This window comes from Paramacrobiotus metropolitanus, unplaced genomic scaffold, assembly GCF_019649055.1.
Source record: "Paramacrobiotus metropolitanus isolate TYO unplaced genomic scaffold, Prichtersi_v1.0 Parri_scaffold0000026, whole genome shotgun sequence".
Lineage (NCBI taxonomy): Eukaryota > Metazoa > Tardigrada > Eutardigrada > Parachela > Macrobiotidae > Paramacrobiotus > Paramacrobiotus metropolitanus.
In genome coordinates, this window is record NW_026570246.1 from 354,978 (window position 1) to 370,142 (window position 15,165).

General features: G+C 41.6%; 1 protein-coding gene across 1 annotated transcript; it reads left to right on the plus strand.

Annotated features, from left to right (window-relative positions):
* The first annotated feature begins 865 nt into the window (after positions 1–865).
* LOC129587710 (fibroblast growth factor 18-like) lies at positions 866–13,600 on the plus strand. Its single transcript, XM_055481577.1, has 5 exons — positions 866–1,796; positions 6,010–6,067; positions 6,196–6,520; positions 9,819–9,922; positions 11,776–13,600. Exons 1-5 carry the CDS (start codon positions 1,783–1,785, stop codon positions 12,139–12,141), a joined length of 867 nt encoding a protein of 288 aa, XP_055337552.1. The 5' UTR covers positions 866–1,782; the 3' UTR covers positions 12,142–13,600.
* The last annotated feature ends 1,565 nt before the right edge of the window (positions 13,601–15,165 follow it).

A 15,165-nucleotide genomic window follows, 5' to 3' on the forward strand; every position in this document is an offset into this window, starting at 1 on the left:
GATAAATTGTATTAATCCAATATGCTCGGACCACACCTGTAAAACATACGCAACTGCATACGCACTTTACTGTACACCTGCAGCATGGCACAGAGCATTCATACAATGCGCTCAAAAGTTCCGGGACACAATGGACAATCGGACCGGAAATCCTAATACCCACAGTCGTATGATGCACGTATATGCATGCGGTATCTTATAGTGGAGTGAAGATGGAGTTATAAATCGACAGATGTATGTTGAAATATCGATTGCGCGCCAAAACGGTGTCATGACAGGTTGTGCTACGATTCTTTGACTCGCCCAGCGGCTTTTTATACTGACGTCGAAGATTATTCACACAAATTTTTATAATATTTACCAGATAATAAACCATAAAAATAGCTCATAAAAGGTGATGTAAATGCTGTTACTCATATGCGATCAATGGATTATGGCGTGTTCTGTTTTCTTTGACGAATGTCCGTGCGGCAGGATACAAAAAGTTCGAGTCACTTTGTGTGCGATTTATTGAGCAATAAACTTCTGGTCCATGTGAAAACGTGTAGCAATTAGTAACACCGTAATAATAATAATAATAATAGCTCTAATGAACTGATTTTATTTATATTCACCTGTTTGACTTCCTGTTATTTTTATTCTGCAGAAACGTTTATTCATCACTCATCACCAATAGAGATCCCGACGTCTATGACTTAAGGCGCATCACACAAGCTTCCTATGTTTTATAACGGTAACGGAAGAAACATAACAAAGGCACTAGCGAAAGAGCAAATGTTCTGGAACGTTTTGTGGATGTACTGGCAGCGACATCTTAGAACACGGCACTGGACACTGTCCATATAAGTCAGAAATGACTGCACTGTTGGTATGGTCCAGTATGTACAGGTGGCACTGGTCAGAAGCGGCTGTAGTATAGTACGAACGTTCATACATGGCCTCTGCACACGCCAATCAAACGGGAAATGGGCGGGCTTAACATCATATTCATGCCGCCGGAAGGCGTTCAGCAAAACTGTTGGCGTCGGTCTGTAACATGAGCGCTCCTTCATATTTCTGAATATTGGCATCGTACAAGCGCCGTTAAATGTGTGCAGGTAGAGAGATGACGTATCCAATATGAAATTGCATTTTCATTGTACTTCAACCGGCACATGTATTAAACAATCAATGAAGACCTGTCCACTACGATCGAAAGAAGACGCGCGCCGCGTTCGAAGATAGGTTTAAGATAGTGCTGGCACGGCGATTTTCTGTTTAAATGTAACAGTTTTTTGGAAAGGTTATCAGTGCAGCGGCGGATTTATCGTTCGAATCCTGACAGTTCTGAAAGGTTTGCTTATTTGATTAAGCGCACATAGCTGTTGATCAGTGGCTACCTGTGGCAGTCTGCAATAAGCGCTCTCAATCGCGCCGCTCGGTGCTACGGTGGAATCGGAATTTGTTACAGCCGCTCACCTTACGGCTGTTTTTTTTCCAACCGGCAGACACCAATACGCAAAAGATGTTGATCTGACACGGTGTCGGCGCCGTAAATATTGTTTATTTGGAAGTTGCCGGTTTCAAAAATTCACTATTCTAAGATCCGCGTTCACACCCGGCCCGAGTATAATACGGAACCAGCGCTGCTTGCAGCAGTGCGAACTGGTGCGTGTGCGCCGGCGGTCGATTTTACACTGACAGTTCGACGGATGTGGCGGGCTTTATTTTCATCATAAGAAGGACTTTACGGATGCCTCCCATGTCGACGGGATCCGTACGCTCCATGTCCCCTGCAAGCTAATGTTTATAAGTCGGTAAGCAATGATTTAACTATGTTTATTAGTGCCGCAGGATATCCACTAAATCTGGTACGAGTAATAGTTTAAATTAATGTATTTGTGCACTTAAGGATAACCCTTTTTATGAAGAAAAATCCTAAAAAAAGAGAAATTAGTGAACTATGTAAACTTAGGCAACAGGATTATTGATTATAAAATACCCTCGTAGATTTACTTTTACAGTAATACCAATTATTACTAATTTTAGTATTATTTCTGTGCTCTTTCGATTATTTTATTATTGTTTATAAAAACTGTGTTTGTGTGATGAGGGTCACTGATAAGCCGGTAACGTTCGCAGTAAATTTCACAAATAGATCAAATCATGTAATATGATTCGAGAGCGCGTTGGTCTGCACGGAATATTTATTATTGTTGTGTCCTAGTTATACAGATTATCGGCAATAAATATTCATTAGTTGTTACGAAGTAACGCTTATTGATGCTGTCTTGGATGATAAGCATATTAACCGTGAGAAACGACTCGGCTACTGTTAACAGCTTAGAGCTTTTCTTATTGATCTTTAACCCTGGTTAGCACTAGCACTTGCCGTCGCCAGACCCGTTGGATAGTGACTGTATAATTAATAAAGAAATGTAAATGGTAATTTCCTGATTTTTTGTCTGTTTGTTTCGTAATAATTTGTAGTTGCGGTGCATGTGACAGGAGGTGACGGTGTGCAGGCAGGTGCAAGACATTTACATTTGTCCGATGTACCGCATCATACTTTAGAGTGCCGCTGCCGCTAATTACCCTCAAATTTACCGGTACATAACCAGCAGTTTATAGAGGAGGTTACCGTAACTATCTGTACAGCCGAATGCCGTCTGGAATGACAATACAATAAGCCGGTACACCTAACGGTAATCGACTTAAAAAAATAACACGTACCAAGTCGAAACAATCCGTTCAATCGGTTTCGTTTTGATTCCATCACGGCGTGCGGGCATATTAAATAAATTGGTAGAAAGATATTACATTTTCTCTGATAAAAGCCTGATTGACACTGTGATGGGTTTTTCTGATCGGCATAGGGATCTGATTTCGCTGAGCAGGCGTAAAGAGGCTTGAAATGCTCGGTTTACCGAGATTTTTCACCGCTCTGACAAAAGCCGCTATTGTACATTGGGCATGTATTCGGTTCGTAGTTAATATTGACGCACTGTATTTGTTTTGGAATTGGAAAGCTTATAATCTGACATCTTTTATACGGGGGTAGCGTACCAGTTGGCTACTTAAATTTTATTACCGTTACCCATGTTTTACGCCAGTGTAGACGGTTAGGATTAAAAGTGATACTAGCGTCGTCCCACTTCACGTCAAGTGGACATGTCAATACGTGTATGCTGCAAAAGTATAAAATGAAAAAGAAACTGGCACAACTGGTTATCTTAGAATTTTTATAATTTAAATGAATATGCCGTGTTACGGCGTATTTATATGGGAACACCGGTCAAGTTTCCATAGGGCAAACCATTGCACCGAGTAACAGAGTGATTTCCGCTGCACGTGGTTACGAGTGTTGATTAAGCCTTGTTTATGTGAAAATTAGAGTATCTCGCATAAGAAATCACAACAACTTTCACAGAACAAACCCGGTACACACTACGCGCCTAAATATCGTTTTGTGAGAACGATATTATCACCGGTATGATTCGCGAGAATATGTGTAATTCTGGTGTTCTAGACATCGATTAGCTGCACTAATACTGTTATTGCTATCCACACCTTTTGCATGCACAACAAATATGCGTCCGTGTAGCCAGGCGGGAACGTTAAAATGCGAATTGTGGGCTGGTAAACGTCACGTTCAAAGTAAGAAAAATTCTATGGTCAGTGTCCCGTTTCCTTTATATTTATCGGCTCGTTAAATATACCGACATTTAACTAAAAGCTACGTTTTTGTTTGGATTGATGCAGAAAAGAATTGTTTTTGATATAATCAAATTTATGCATTTGTTTTGCCGTAAACTGCAAATCACCTTTATTAATAATCAGGAATTCAGCGTTAGCCGAGACAAGGGTGGTAACTTATAAACATATACTGGAAACATGAATAGCGAGCTTTTCCTCGACCGGTCGCCTGTAATTATGTACACGTGCAGTTAAGTCCTTGCAATGTTTTTGACAGTTTTTAAAAATGTATGGCGCCAGTTAAAATATGCCGGCCGTAATCCCCGCCACAGCAGGTAGTCTAGCGAAAAAACAGTACTAGTTAGAAGAGACAAAAACCTATACAATGCGAAAGGCGGCGGCACGGAACGGCGCGGTGGTTTCTCCATCTGTGCTGGTTATTAACTGCGGAATAATTAAGCGTGAAATATCGATAAATAATAATTAGCTTGTACATTGACTAAATAAGCCGCATAAAAATGTACGCGACACTTGAGATCACAGACCCACTCTCAGAATGAGTTGCGAACGTATGTAAGTGGGTCTTAATCATCAACCACAAACACACACAAATGAATACATAAACAGATTGTTTTTGCGCATACCATTGTGACATGTTGCAGTTGATGATTATCCAAAAACTGCTTACGATTAAATTCACGCATGCCTGCTTTGTGTTTGTGTGTGAGTGTAGCTGTGCGGCGACGGCATGGTGTCCGGCGCGACAAATTTAATTGCGCATCAGCCCGGGTGTGTATGTGTGTTTGTTGTTTGTGAAAGATTTTTTATGTGTGATCAGCACGCAATGACTTTTATTTACGCTAAAATTGATACGTACAATATAACTGAATTATTAACAGCTGGTTGGCTTATATTGCGGCGGCTTTTCTTCCGAAACTGTGCCAGTCACCCCGCTGTGCATTGTTTTGATTGTAGCACGTTTTGCGTAATGCATTTTTGATTGAGTTAGATGAAGAGTGCAGTCATTTGCGGTTTCCACTAATTTATTATAGTACATGTCTTACGAAAATTCTGGAATACATGGCAGATTGCGTAAAAAATTACGTGCTTCAAAACAGTTGCTTGTATATTGCCAAATTTTATGAAAAGAATCGCAAAGAAAGGATTTTGAAACTCGAAAAATATCTTGTTTTTTGCATAAGTTATATATATATTGTGCACCTAAAGTTATCACTGACCTAATGTTTAAGAGAAAGCTGGTATTATGGCTTTATTAATGTGTTAATGATTTCCCTATATACAATAGGTCCAGTAGAAATGTTATGCGAGCAATTAACATTGCAAAGATGCAGTGAGAAGGATGAAAATATGCAGTTTGACCACTGTGACGTCGACCGATTTGGCCACTGTGCGCCATTTGTACGTTGATAAATCAGGGCACAACAGGATATGATAGCATTTTAGTGCATTCGGTAAACACTGTTCAGAATTGAGTAGGGCTTTTGAAGTAATCACTGGAGACAATCCATTAAAGAGCTAAGGGATAAAACGATCGAGTAACTTGCTTGATCCCTCTTTTGATCGGCAATAGTCACCGTATTCTTCCCTTGAATTGTAATTGAATATTTATGACAAATCAGGCTAGCCGATTGGCATATGGCCGAAATGAGAAGAAGACCCACCTGATTCACTCCGTTGTTTAGAAGCATGATTAACAATAAGCGCAGTAATAGGCTATTTTGTATGGAAACCAGACATTTGATCGTTTCGGCGCGACAGAAAACATTTCAGTTCACGAAATCTCTACGCGGTTTAATCATCGTTCCTTTACCAGACCACTGAGATGGCAGCAAAGATCTAGCGAAAAAATTAATAAAATTACTTAATTTTATAATCAGACAAACGGCAATATTACCACAAAATTTCTACATTCATCGGTTTCCTTAATTAGGCAAATACGAATTGTCGAAATGACCTTTCTGTTGCAGTTATTACTTTGTTATTGCGATTTTTCGTTGTAAAATTGAGTTGTTAGACATAAATTAAGGAACACGTGGTGGAGAGCAAGATTTTGATAGCGATCGGGTGGAAATTAGCCCGAATCTTAGCGGGCCACCTAGGGCGTTCACCTGGCTGGGGTTCGCTTTGATATATAAGGTCAGCTTAGCGCCCATATACTGCTACCGCTAATGTTAGCGATCTGTTTGGCTGATAAATTATGCGCGTGTTTCAAAAACAGTTTTCCAACCTCGTCGACGAATCATAGCACCTCGCGAAATGCGTAGGAGTGATATTGAAATTAACAAAGTATACTGATACTTTATTGGTTTTTAGACTTATCTGGATAGTGGTCTTCCTTACTGTCTCATCACTCTCTGCCGGTCTCCTAATGGTAAGTTGTAGTAGCTAACGAAGCTAACGAAGTTTTAGATATATACAGGTGAGAATTTTACGACTGTGTTTTATGTAACATATTGTGATGGAGGTTTAGTTCGGGACAGAACAGTATTTTGATGTCAGGTGGAAAGCAAACCCCTCACCGTCCTCCCCTCCCCCCTGCCTACCGACGGCAGACTACGGCCGGTTACGGCGGCCCCCGCGACCAGCAGGAGTCCCTCCGCAGTGCTCTCACTCCGACATTCTTCGAGGTCACCGCTTCACCGCGCTGAGCCGGAAGAATCTAACAGTATTAACATCCACGCGGACGATGACGAAGAGCACCATCTGCGGCCAGTGGTCATCCGGAAGTATGCCCTGCATAGCCGGTGTAGTGGGCGGAGTATCCGTCTACTGCCCACCAAATCCAACATGGTCAGGGCCGACGCCCCCTCGACCAATCCTTATGGTAAGAGAAGCGGGACACCATGTGAATGCGCTCATCATGAAATATTGTTCGGGCTGATATGTTTTCCTTCGATTTTCTCTCGGGTTATCCTTTAAAATTTCACATGTCATGCATGTACAGCAGGGCATTTTGTGGTGTCATTATTCTCACAACCTAGAAAGACGCTCGACTGAATAGAAACACTGGTTCACGTGCACGGCGAACACATGCGAGTGCAGTCGGGCGAGATGAGCAGTGCACACGGTTTCCCCGTAAACAACACTGCTGCGGCTCCGCAGACAAACATGCGATTCCATCCCTTTGAGCGTGTTTAGCTGTGCGGGAGATTATCCAATTGTGCCCAGGCCCATCTATTAAGTAGCACACAGCATTCCGCGCGATCGCCATGCTGCTTCATTGCAAGCGAGCACGTTGTTGCTTAGTTGTTTGCGCGAGCCGGTGGCGGTTTCTTTTTGCTACCGCTGTAACACATACTTCCGCTTCTTTGGTTGGTCCACTAATTAAATCCGTAATTACCGGCAATTAACTCATCACGCAAACCCCAGTACCTGGATGATTGTTTGGAAAATCATGTGTGTTTGTGGCCGAGACGAACCAGTGTTTGTGTGGTGATGCGTTCGCGGTGTCTGACACGTTTTTCCCGTACTTTCCACCTCGCTGCACGCGCACACGGGCTGTATACTGTAGGACGCTACTGGTCACGCACGCACAAGCAGGCTACCGGACAGTGAAATGCCCATATACAATCAATTATACCGTGCCGATCGCAGCTAGCAGCAGCGGAAAGATGCGTGATTGAGATGGCGATAATTGCAATTATAAGAGAGTGTGTGTATACACAGGAGCTGTCCATCAAACAACAACTGATAGTGCTGATAAAATTGTTTTCATGCGGCTTAATTTCCCTATAGAAATATTCATCAGATAACTAAAATATGCAGAAATCACTCACCTTTCTAATGGAATATATTTCACGAACAACGGTTTACTTGCTGACCTTTGTGACACATTTCTGCTTAAAATTTTTAAATAATTTTTTATCTTAATTTTTCAGGAGTTATTTGGTAAATTTAGGGCGGTGGTATATGCAGAATTCGCCGGCATTTTGTGGAAATTCTTTGACGAGCACTGAGCAGGTTTTTAATGCATGATGAGATGATCACAGCGTTCTGATTCATGGAATAGATAATTAGGAAGACTTGTTGAACTCTGCTGTAAGGAACCCCGATGGGTTGCGAAAAATAGAAAATAAGGGGCCTTTTATGTTAGTATGTAATTAGCTTCGCAGCACTGGCAAAGCCGTTAGAGACCTGTATCGCTACAGCAAGCCGCGATACAAGAGAGTTATTGACAAAATTATTCCAGTGTTTAGTGTGATGTTGAAATCAACTACAGTCATTTAATGTCAAAAGCACTTAAATTCAACGGTCAATTTTCTGGACATCTGCGTAGAAGGTTTTGCGTCCGCGCTGGCTGTAAATTTTCCATTGAAAACGGGACCACACAATCGCTGACGAGAGAGTTACCCCGTAATTAGAACCAGTAATTAAAAATTTTGACAACTGTGGTCACGCATGTTGCGGTGAGGTCAAGTGAAGCGGGTTTGTTTCGTCAGTGGGGCTTTCCTTCTGGACACGCGTCGATATTGATTTGCGCATGCAGGCGCAATGAAAATCACACCTGCATCCAAACGGAAATCGATGCAGCTTTGATTCGGTCGTTACGAATAAACGAAAATCCACTGGTCCAACCAAAGCCGCGTACAACTGCAGTCTGCAGTTAATTTTGGTATATCATTTAGTTTTGTAATCCCTTTATCGTTGTTTGTATAAAACAATATTTTTGTAAAATTAAAAACTTTAATATATTATGCAGTATTATAAACGTTTTACCAATAAATTAATGTACATATTATGGTAAGTTGGTAACTGAATAACGTTCATGCGAATACAGTTTTCTTTGGAAACTGGAATACAGACTACATGCTATGCATTATGCACGTATGCTCTGAGCTGCGTGACCTGCGGCATTCCACAAGTATCAGTTCTTTATAATTAGCAGATAATCAACCTTACAGAAATTTTGACAGATTAAGGTGCCATTGTGTCGCGTCAGTGACGAAAAAAACCACTTCGACCACCGATCGCAAACTGTACAGATACATGAAAAAGCTAATTTTCCGCGCGTGCCGACTACTGTGCACTATTCACTGCATTCGTGCGCCATTCTCCGCTGATTAACCATTTTTTGACTAGCTGTCGAATATGTTACTGTAGCCTGTTGAACTGATTGTGATTTAAAATTATAACCCGTATTCGGACGCCAAAATCGGAGAGCGAGTCACCAAAATACAGAGAATACAGTATCGTGGTATCATTGTAAAATTTGACAGGGCGCAGTGATGCTGTTGGGCAAAGACAAGTTAATTAATCGCAATAACGAGACTTTGTCGGTGAAAGAAGAAGCGCACAGCACAACACCCATCCGCATGGAGCCACTCTCGCGGGGTGTCCATAGTGTTTTCTTCAGAATCCTCAGCGGGTAGTTCTGTCCATCGGCTTTTGACAATTTAGTTCAATGGACTAAAAAATTTCCTAACCGCCGCGCGACAGTTTCTCGCTAATGCATGCGACAGTGCAAGTAGCCATAATAATATATTACATTTAATGCTCCTATTATTAAGGTAAAGTGCATGTACAATGACCTGTATGAAGTGTAAATATGTACAATCGCTTGGACACTTTTTCTTTAAAATCTCCATTTACAAGTTTAGCCCCAGCGATCAGATTTGACCTTAGGCTACGACTGAGCCTTTCGCTGTCTGGGCAGCTGTAATGGCCGCATTTGTGCCAGCATTGAGCAACATCCCTTAATTTTTTACAGCAACTCCAAAATACCCTTAGGAAGGGAACAATCGCATAAACAAGTATAAATCGTATTATCTGATCAATGTCGTTTATACCTATAATTATTTACGACTTTCCTATATAATCATCCGTGTATTAACATAATACGATCAGCCAGTATTGGAGTGGCAGACTAACGCATTCGACAATATCAGAGGACGTTTGCCATGAAAATCTATCGGCAAAAAACGTGATACGAGTGCTGTTTTGACCTTGGCATAGCGTTAAATAAGCAGATATAGGTTTCACACCATGTAATTAAAGTGTCACTGGAGGAAGAGAGAAAACACAAGAAATTGTTATGGCAGAAAATATTTTGCACTACTTGTACACATATTTCCGGAAGGTTTTTTTGCCGTTTTTCTGACATATTTCTGCTTTGATAATTACAGCTCAACTTACAGTCCGATCTGTCCGACCGGGAGAAGTCAGTATTTCCAATGATATCACCCGACTGTTCCTTTGTTTCAATCGCCAAGGGAAACTGATTATGCGGGTAAGTTAAGCCGCAGCGTAATAACAATAATCATTATTTATTCGCCACTTGGTAATATGATCGGCATGCACCACGTCATGCCTAAGCCTAACCCCTATAAACAATTGGCTTCGGGAATATTGAACGATCAATATTTCATTGCGGGTTAATATACACACATCTGCATACGACAACTGCTAATTAGTCCGCTCACTCCGCTACACAGTCGGTTGTATAGTGGAAAATTTTAACCCAACAGATTGTCAGTGTAGACTGATCAATCATGTGAACTGCAAACTCTGACAGAAGGTACAAATGGGATGGCCACACGTGTGCGCCCCGTGAGGGGGCGCACAAGATCTAACACCCGGTCGTAACAGCGGGACGACGGGATGCGCGCTGGGCAGAGGGCCGCGGTGCACAGCGGATCATCGTCATGGCTAATCAAGCATACTCGCCTTTCGCGCCTCAAACAGCACTGCAGCCATACATTTGCTTATGCAGTGGAAAAATTAAGTCAAGTATTCCCCACTTGACAGCGCGGTTAAGTTTCAAAGTCATTCAGCTACTCCAAGAACACTTTCTCACCATACTGACAACGGCATTGTTATGCATATATTAATCATGGATAACAAACAGATGATACTGTTTTTGTTGTACGACACACTTCATTGGTCGTATATTCACCGTAAACTTCTTCACACTTAACAGTCACTGCACTCTGCTGCTGTGCCGTTTTTGCCTAAAAATTACCATAAATCAGGACATAACCGTTTCGGCGTTCAGACCGTAATGGATTTCCTTCTGATGCCGATTTCAACAGGTGGAGTCTCAGTTAAGGACACCTTTAATGGCTGACCATTTAGCCAAAAAGTAAAAGTGCACCGGCGCACCCCAAATGTGCACCGACATCGCAGGAGTTCGGACCGGCTAAAGTGCCGTTAAATTGAATCTTCGCAGTGAAACCTGTCATTATCTTGTTCGCCCTTTTTTGCCTCCCCGTCCGGCCTGGTTAACAATGAATAGACAATGCATTTTTCTTCCCCATCAAAATAGCTCCACTGGGCTGCAGGCCGTCAGGGTCGGTTAGCCGAATGAGCGCCGGTAGACGTATATATATGCCGCCCGCAAAGGTGACACCGACAACTCGCCGTGCAGGGGGCATTGATCATTGAGGGTTTATTAATTACAGAGTAAACTCCGCTTGGACAATCGCCAACCGGGCATATACATATACTGCTGATTCTCTCTCTTCCCCTCATCCTGCCGCAAATTACCTTCAAGTGTTAACAGCTTGCAAATTAAGAAACAGTTACACATAAACGCTAAGCAACTGTTTCGCTGTGTGCACAGTGAGCGCCTTAATTTCCAGGAAATGAACTGCAGTCCACCGTCGATCATCTAGTGGCAATCGCGAAGGGGACACAGCGTAAAACAAAAGAGCGTTGTGTATCTTGTGCAAATAGACGGGAAGTCCATCAAAATGGTTATAGAGTTCATTTTGAGGACTGTGTATATACGGCGCATTAATGCGCCGCGCTTCCCCGGCAGTCGAAGGTGTTCTTCCTGACCCAGACCAATTTAAGCCCATCCGCAAACAACCACAGCCGATTATTTCCTTATTATAATCCAATCTGTTGAAGATTTAGACAGTGTTACAATTCACACAATTTCCGGAATCAAACTGTGAACACGCATGCCTGGGCGTATTTCATAAATTGTTCACAGAATGTATTATTTTATAAGTGGAAAATCAAATATTCTTCATATTTCATAAGTGAAGTATAGGATTTAGATTTTAATTTAGACCATACATGCACAATCAGAAAAATGGCTTTTTAAATTAATTAGTTATAATTTTTTTTTATTTTCAGCCGGAATATCGTGACAAATATTGCGGTTTTCACGAATTAAATCCAAAGAAAAGCCATTTTGTGATACAATCCGCATACAACAAGACCTGGTTTGTGGGATTTGGTCGAGACGGCAACTCCCTGCGGGGAGCGGAGTACGTGCGCAAACTGGACAAGAATCGTGGTTGTTACAACTTCATGAAGTCCGGCGAAAAGGTCTACCAGAGCATGTCGGACATCTCCCACGAACGCACCGTCCAACAGCACAATAATCTCAATCAACTGCTTGATAAGCACCTCCCTAGTCGGAAGTTTTATTCCACTGTATACCCCGGCAGCCGGCAGGCGGCAGCACCGGTGACGACAGCAAGGAGAAAGACCACTTGAGACATGCAAATCTCATTCTGGACCACGAATACCAAAAAACATTGGGGAAATGGAATCTCTATATCTCTCTCTCTCTTCTGAATCTTGTAAAATTTTTTTTTGCAAAATGGACCATTGCTCCCGGAAAATGGTTCTAACAGTGCTCTGTGATCGTTCCCTTGGAAATGTCCATCAATGTTTGATGGCTGACATCCCCTGCAAAAATGCGTTTTAACCGCATATTCGGCATTGACCGCGAAATCCTGCTTGGGCATGGATCGATGGATAGTGCATATTTACCACCGAAGTATACATTTTACCTCGCCAATATTCACACATATATTCGCACAATATATGCTGCACCTTTTTCCGTCCAAAGAGGAATTACATCTTCTGCCGGTTTTATTGATCCAGCCAGAAGTCGCTGAAGATGGACATTAAGTGTATTTTTATGGGCAGCGCGCATGCCGAGTGGTGGGCAATTTGAATTGGGCGAAAACTCGTGCTTATGCTGGCGGGCGCTTATCAGACATTTATATTATGCCTACAGTGTTTGTCCACTTTGAAGCGTCAACATATCAGTGACCACGCGCGCCAGAGTATTCGTGTATAAAATGTGCCGTCATCCTTCAACGGCGGATGTTGTGCTGAAAAGGCAAATGAAAAGTCGGATTTTAAGTGGGCACGGATGCTGCATTACAAAACCACAGAGAGTGAAAGACTGGACACTGCCAAGTAAATCAACATCATTAGTTGTCTGTATCGGTTGTTTGATCAGAATCGGCCACATTATGTGTCCATCATATTACTGGCCCTGCGCGAAAGATGCCTTGGAGTTTTCTCTCGTTTTCGTATGAATGTGATTTTCACCTCCGATATTTTCCATAACTGACACATTCCACCGGACACGCATACATCATTCAAACATTTGCTTCACTGCGATGCAGTGATGCGAAAGAGAGAACGCAGAGAAAGCCAGTCTTAACTGACCACCGTCAATGCATTAATTCGTACCTGTCCCGATGCATATATACGGCAGCAACAACGCGAGCACAGGATGTTTAGAAAAGCCCATATTTGCCGGACGCCAACAATATTTGCTGCGACGGAGGAATTGTCGTTTTTTGTTTGCTTTTTGTCTGCAGTCATACCAAAATGCTACGGAGCATTTAAATATAAGGTTTTTTTGTGAAATGTTAAGTTTAGTGTTTTTGTAAATTATCACAGGGTTGTTTTTATTATTTACGGCGCTACGAGGTTTTAAGGATCTGTTTGTGTGTGCAGGTTGTTGTGCAGCTACCTCTCCTCGTTACATGGTATGTCGGCGTTGGTTTTTACGGTGAATTGTTTGTTTTCTTTAACTGCATTTCTGTTGGCACAAATATCTCAAGATCCCTATTTAGTGACGTTATATTTATAATGTATCTCCGCGTTGTCGTGTATGGATTATATACATGCTCAAAAATTGTCTAGAGTTTCGATGTGGTCAATAATATATAAACCTGATTAACGAGTTTCGAGCGGTTTCATGGTTGTTCAATTGATCCACTTCATACTTTCAAGAGCTAAGGTTAAGCGGGAGCTTTGGCTCATCTATTACCTGTTCAGCGCCTACTTTTCCCGTTTGTTTATCTAGGAAGAACACACTTAGCAATACAAAGCGGAAACAATTTGCCGATCGCAAAAATGCGCAGCGAGTTTTACGTCATGGCACTCACACATACTCTGTACAAATCAAAATACTACACTTATTCCGAAAGCAAAATGCTTACTTAATAAGCTGCAAGTGTTATTTATTTATTTTGATGCTGATACTCTACCGCACAACTTGTCCGCGTAAAAAAATCGTTACTTAATTAAAGCCAAAGAACTCAAGTAAATGTTTATGAAAAATTGCGTGTCGCCACATACATAAAGTCGCCGCCGTATATCGCCATAAGCAACACCGTAGACGCTTGACAATTAATCGCAGCCCATGTCCAATTCATTAGTCAGACACAATATTGACAGATAGCTTGCGTAACTAATGGTGAAGAATCATTCATCAATTTTGGAAATTTATCATTTTTAATAGAGGTCATAATGCACAGATTGCAACACATCCGCGCATCGCATTACCCCCAGTACAGCTTTCAGTAACAGAAACCATAGTGCTGTAACGCATACACTATCGCACTAAATATTGGCGCCATCTAATTATACGAACGACAATAAATAAATTTATTTAGAAAAATGTATGAGCGCGTCAAAAAGAATGAGAAATTGGTGGTCAAATGCATACAGAATAGTTGTTGTGCTGCTAGCTGTCTGATCATGACCTTCGTCAGGCATTTACGTTATTATCTGTACTGGCTAACCGAATAAGTTCTATCTTTCTCTGCTGGGTATTTCTTTTTGTTTATTGCATAATTAGAACACCGATTTATCAGAAATCGATAATCAGGGACTGAAAAAATTACTTATCAGTTCATGCAGTCACCGAAATTGGGATACCAGTGCTAAATCCACTAAAAAACACCGTATTATATGTATACCAGTACGTATTTTTTATTGCAGCAATACCAGTATCGCTGCATCGGTTTATACAGATTATATTACGCCAATTCGAATTAATCGTTTAAAAATTGAATAACCAAATTGAATAACCAAACATCATTGTGTAATACGGATAATGTAAATGTTATTACTATCACGCTAACAAGATCTAGATCATTAGCCTAAGAAAATCATAATCGACCGGCGTATAATGACATCAAAACACAAGCAAACATCATACTTATGCTCTGATTGTCGTATGGACGATAATTACAAGGATGTGCGAGCATAACCGCCGCGTAATGCATAATAATTTATGGAATTACAAGTCAGCAGAATAATGACTCCTTTCAGGAGTAGCACTCATTCCGCCAGACTGGACATTCACATAATAAAAAAACACAACCCCATATCGGGCGACATTCCGCGGCTGTAATCCCCAACCAGCGGCCACTAAATTGTATTGCGCCGCTTAACACCGAATTGTGCGGCAAATGCCGTCTTCTTAGC

Bases quoted from the DNA above. Each gene is read 5' to 3' on its own strand.
- LOC129587710 (XM_055481577.1), top strand. The intron at 6,521-9,818 runs GTAAGAGAAGCG...TGATAATTACAG, and splicing joins CCCCTCGACCAATCCTTATG to CTCAACTTACAGTCCGATCT. The intron at 9,923-11,775 runs GTAAGTTAAGCC...TTTTATTTTCAG, and splicing joins AAGGGAAACTGATTATGCGG to CCGGAATATCGTGACAAATA.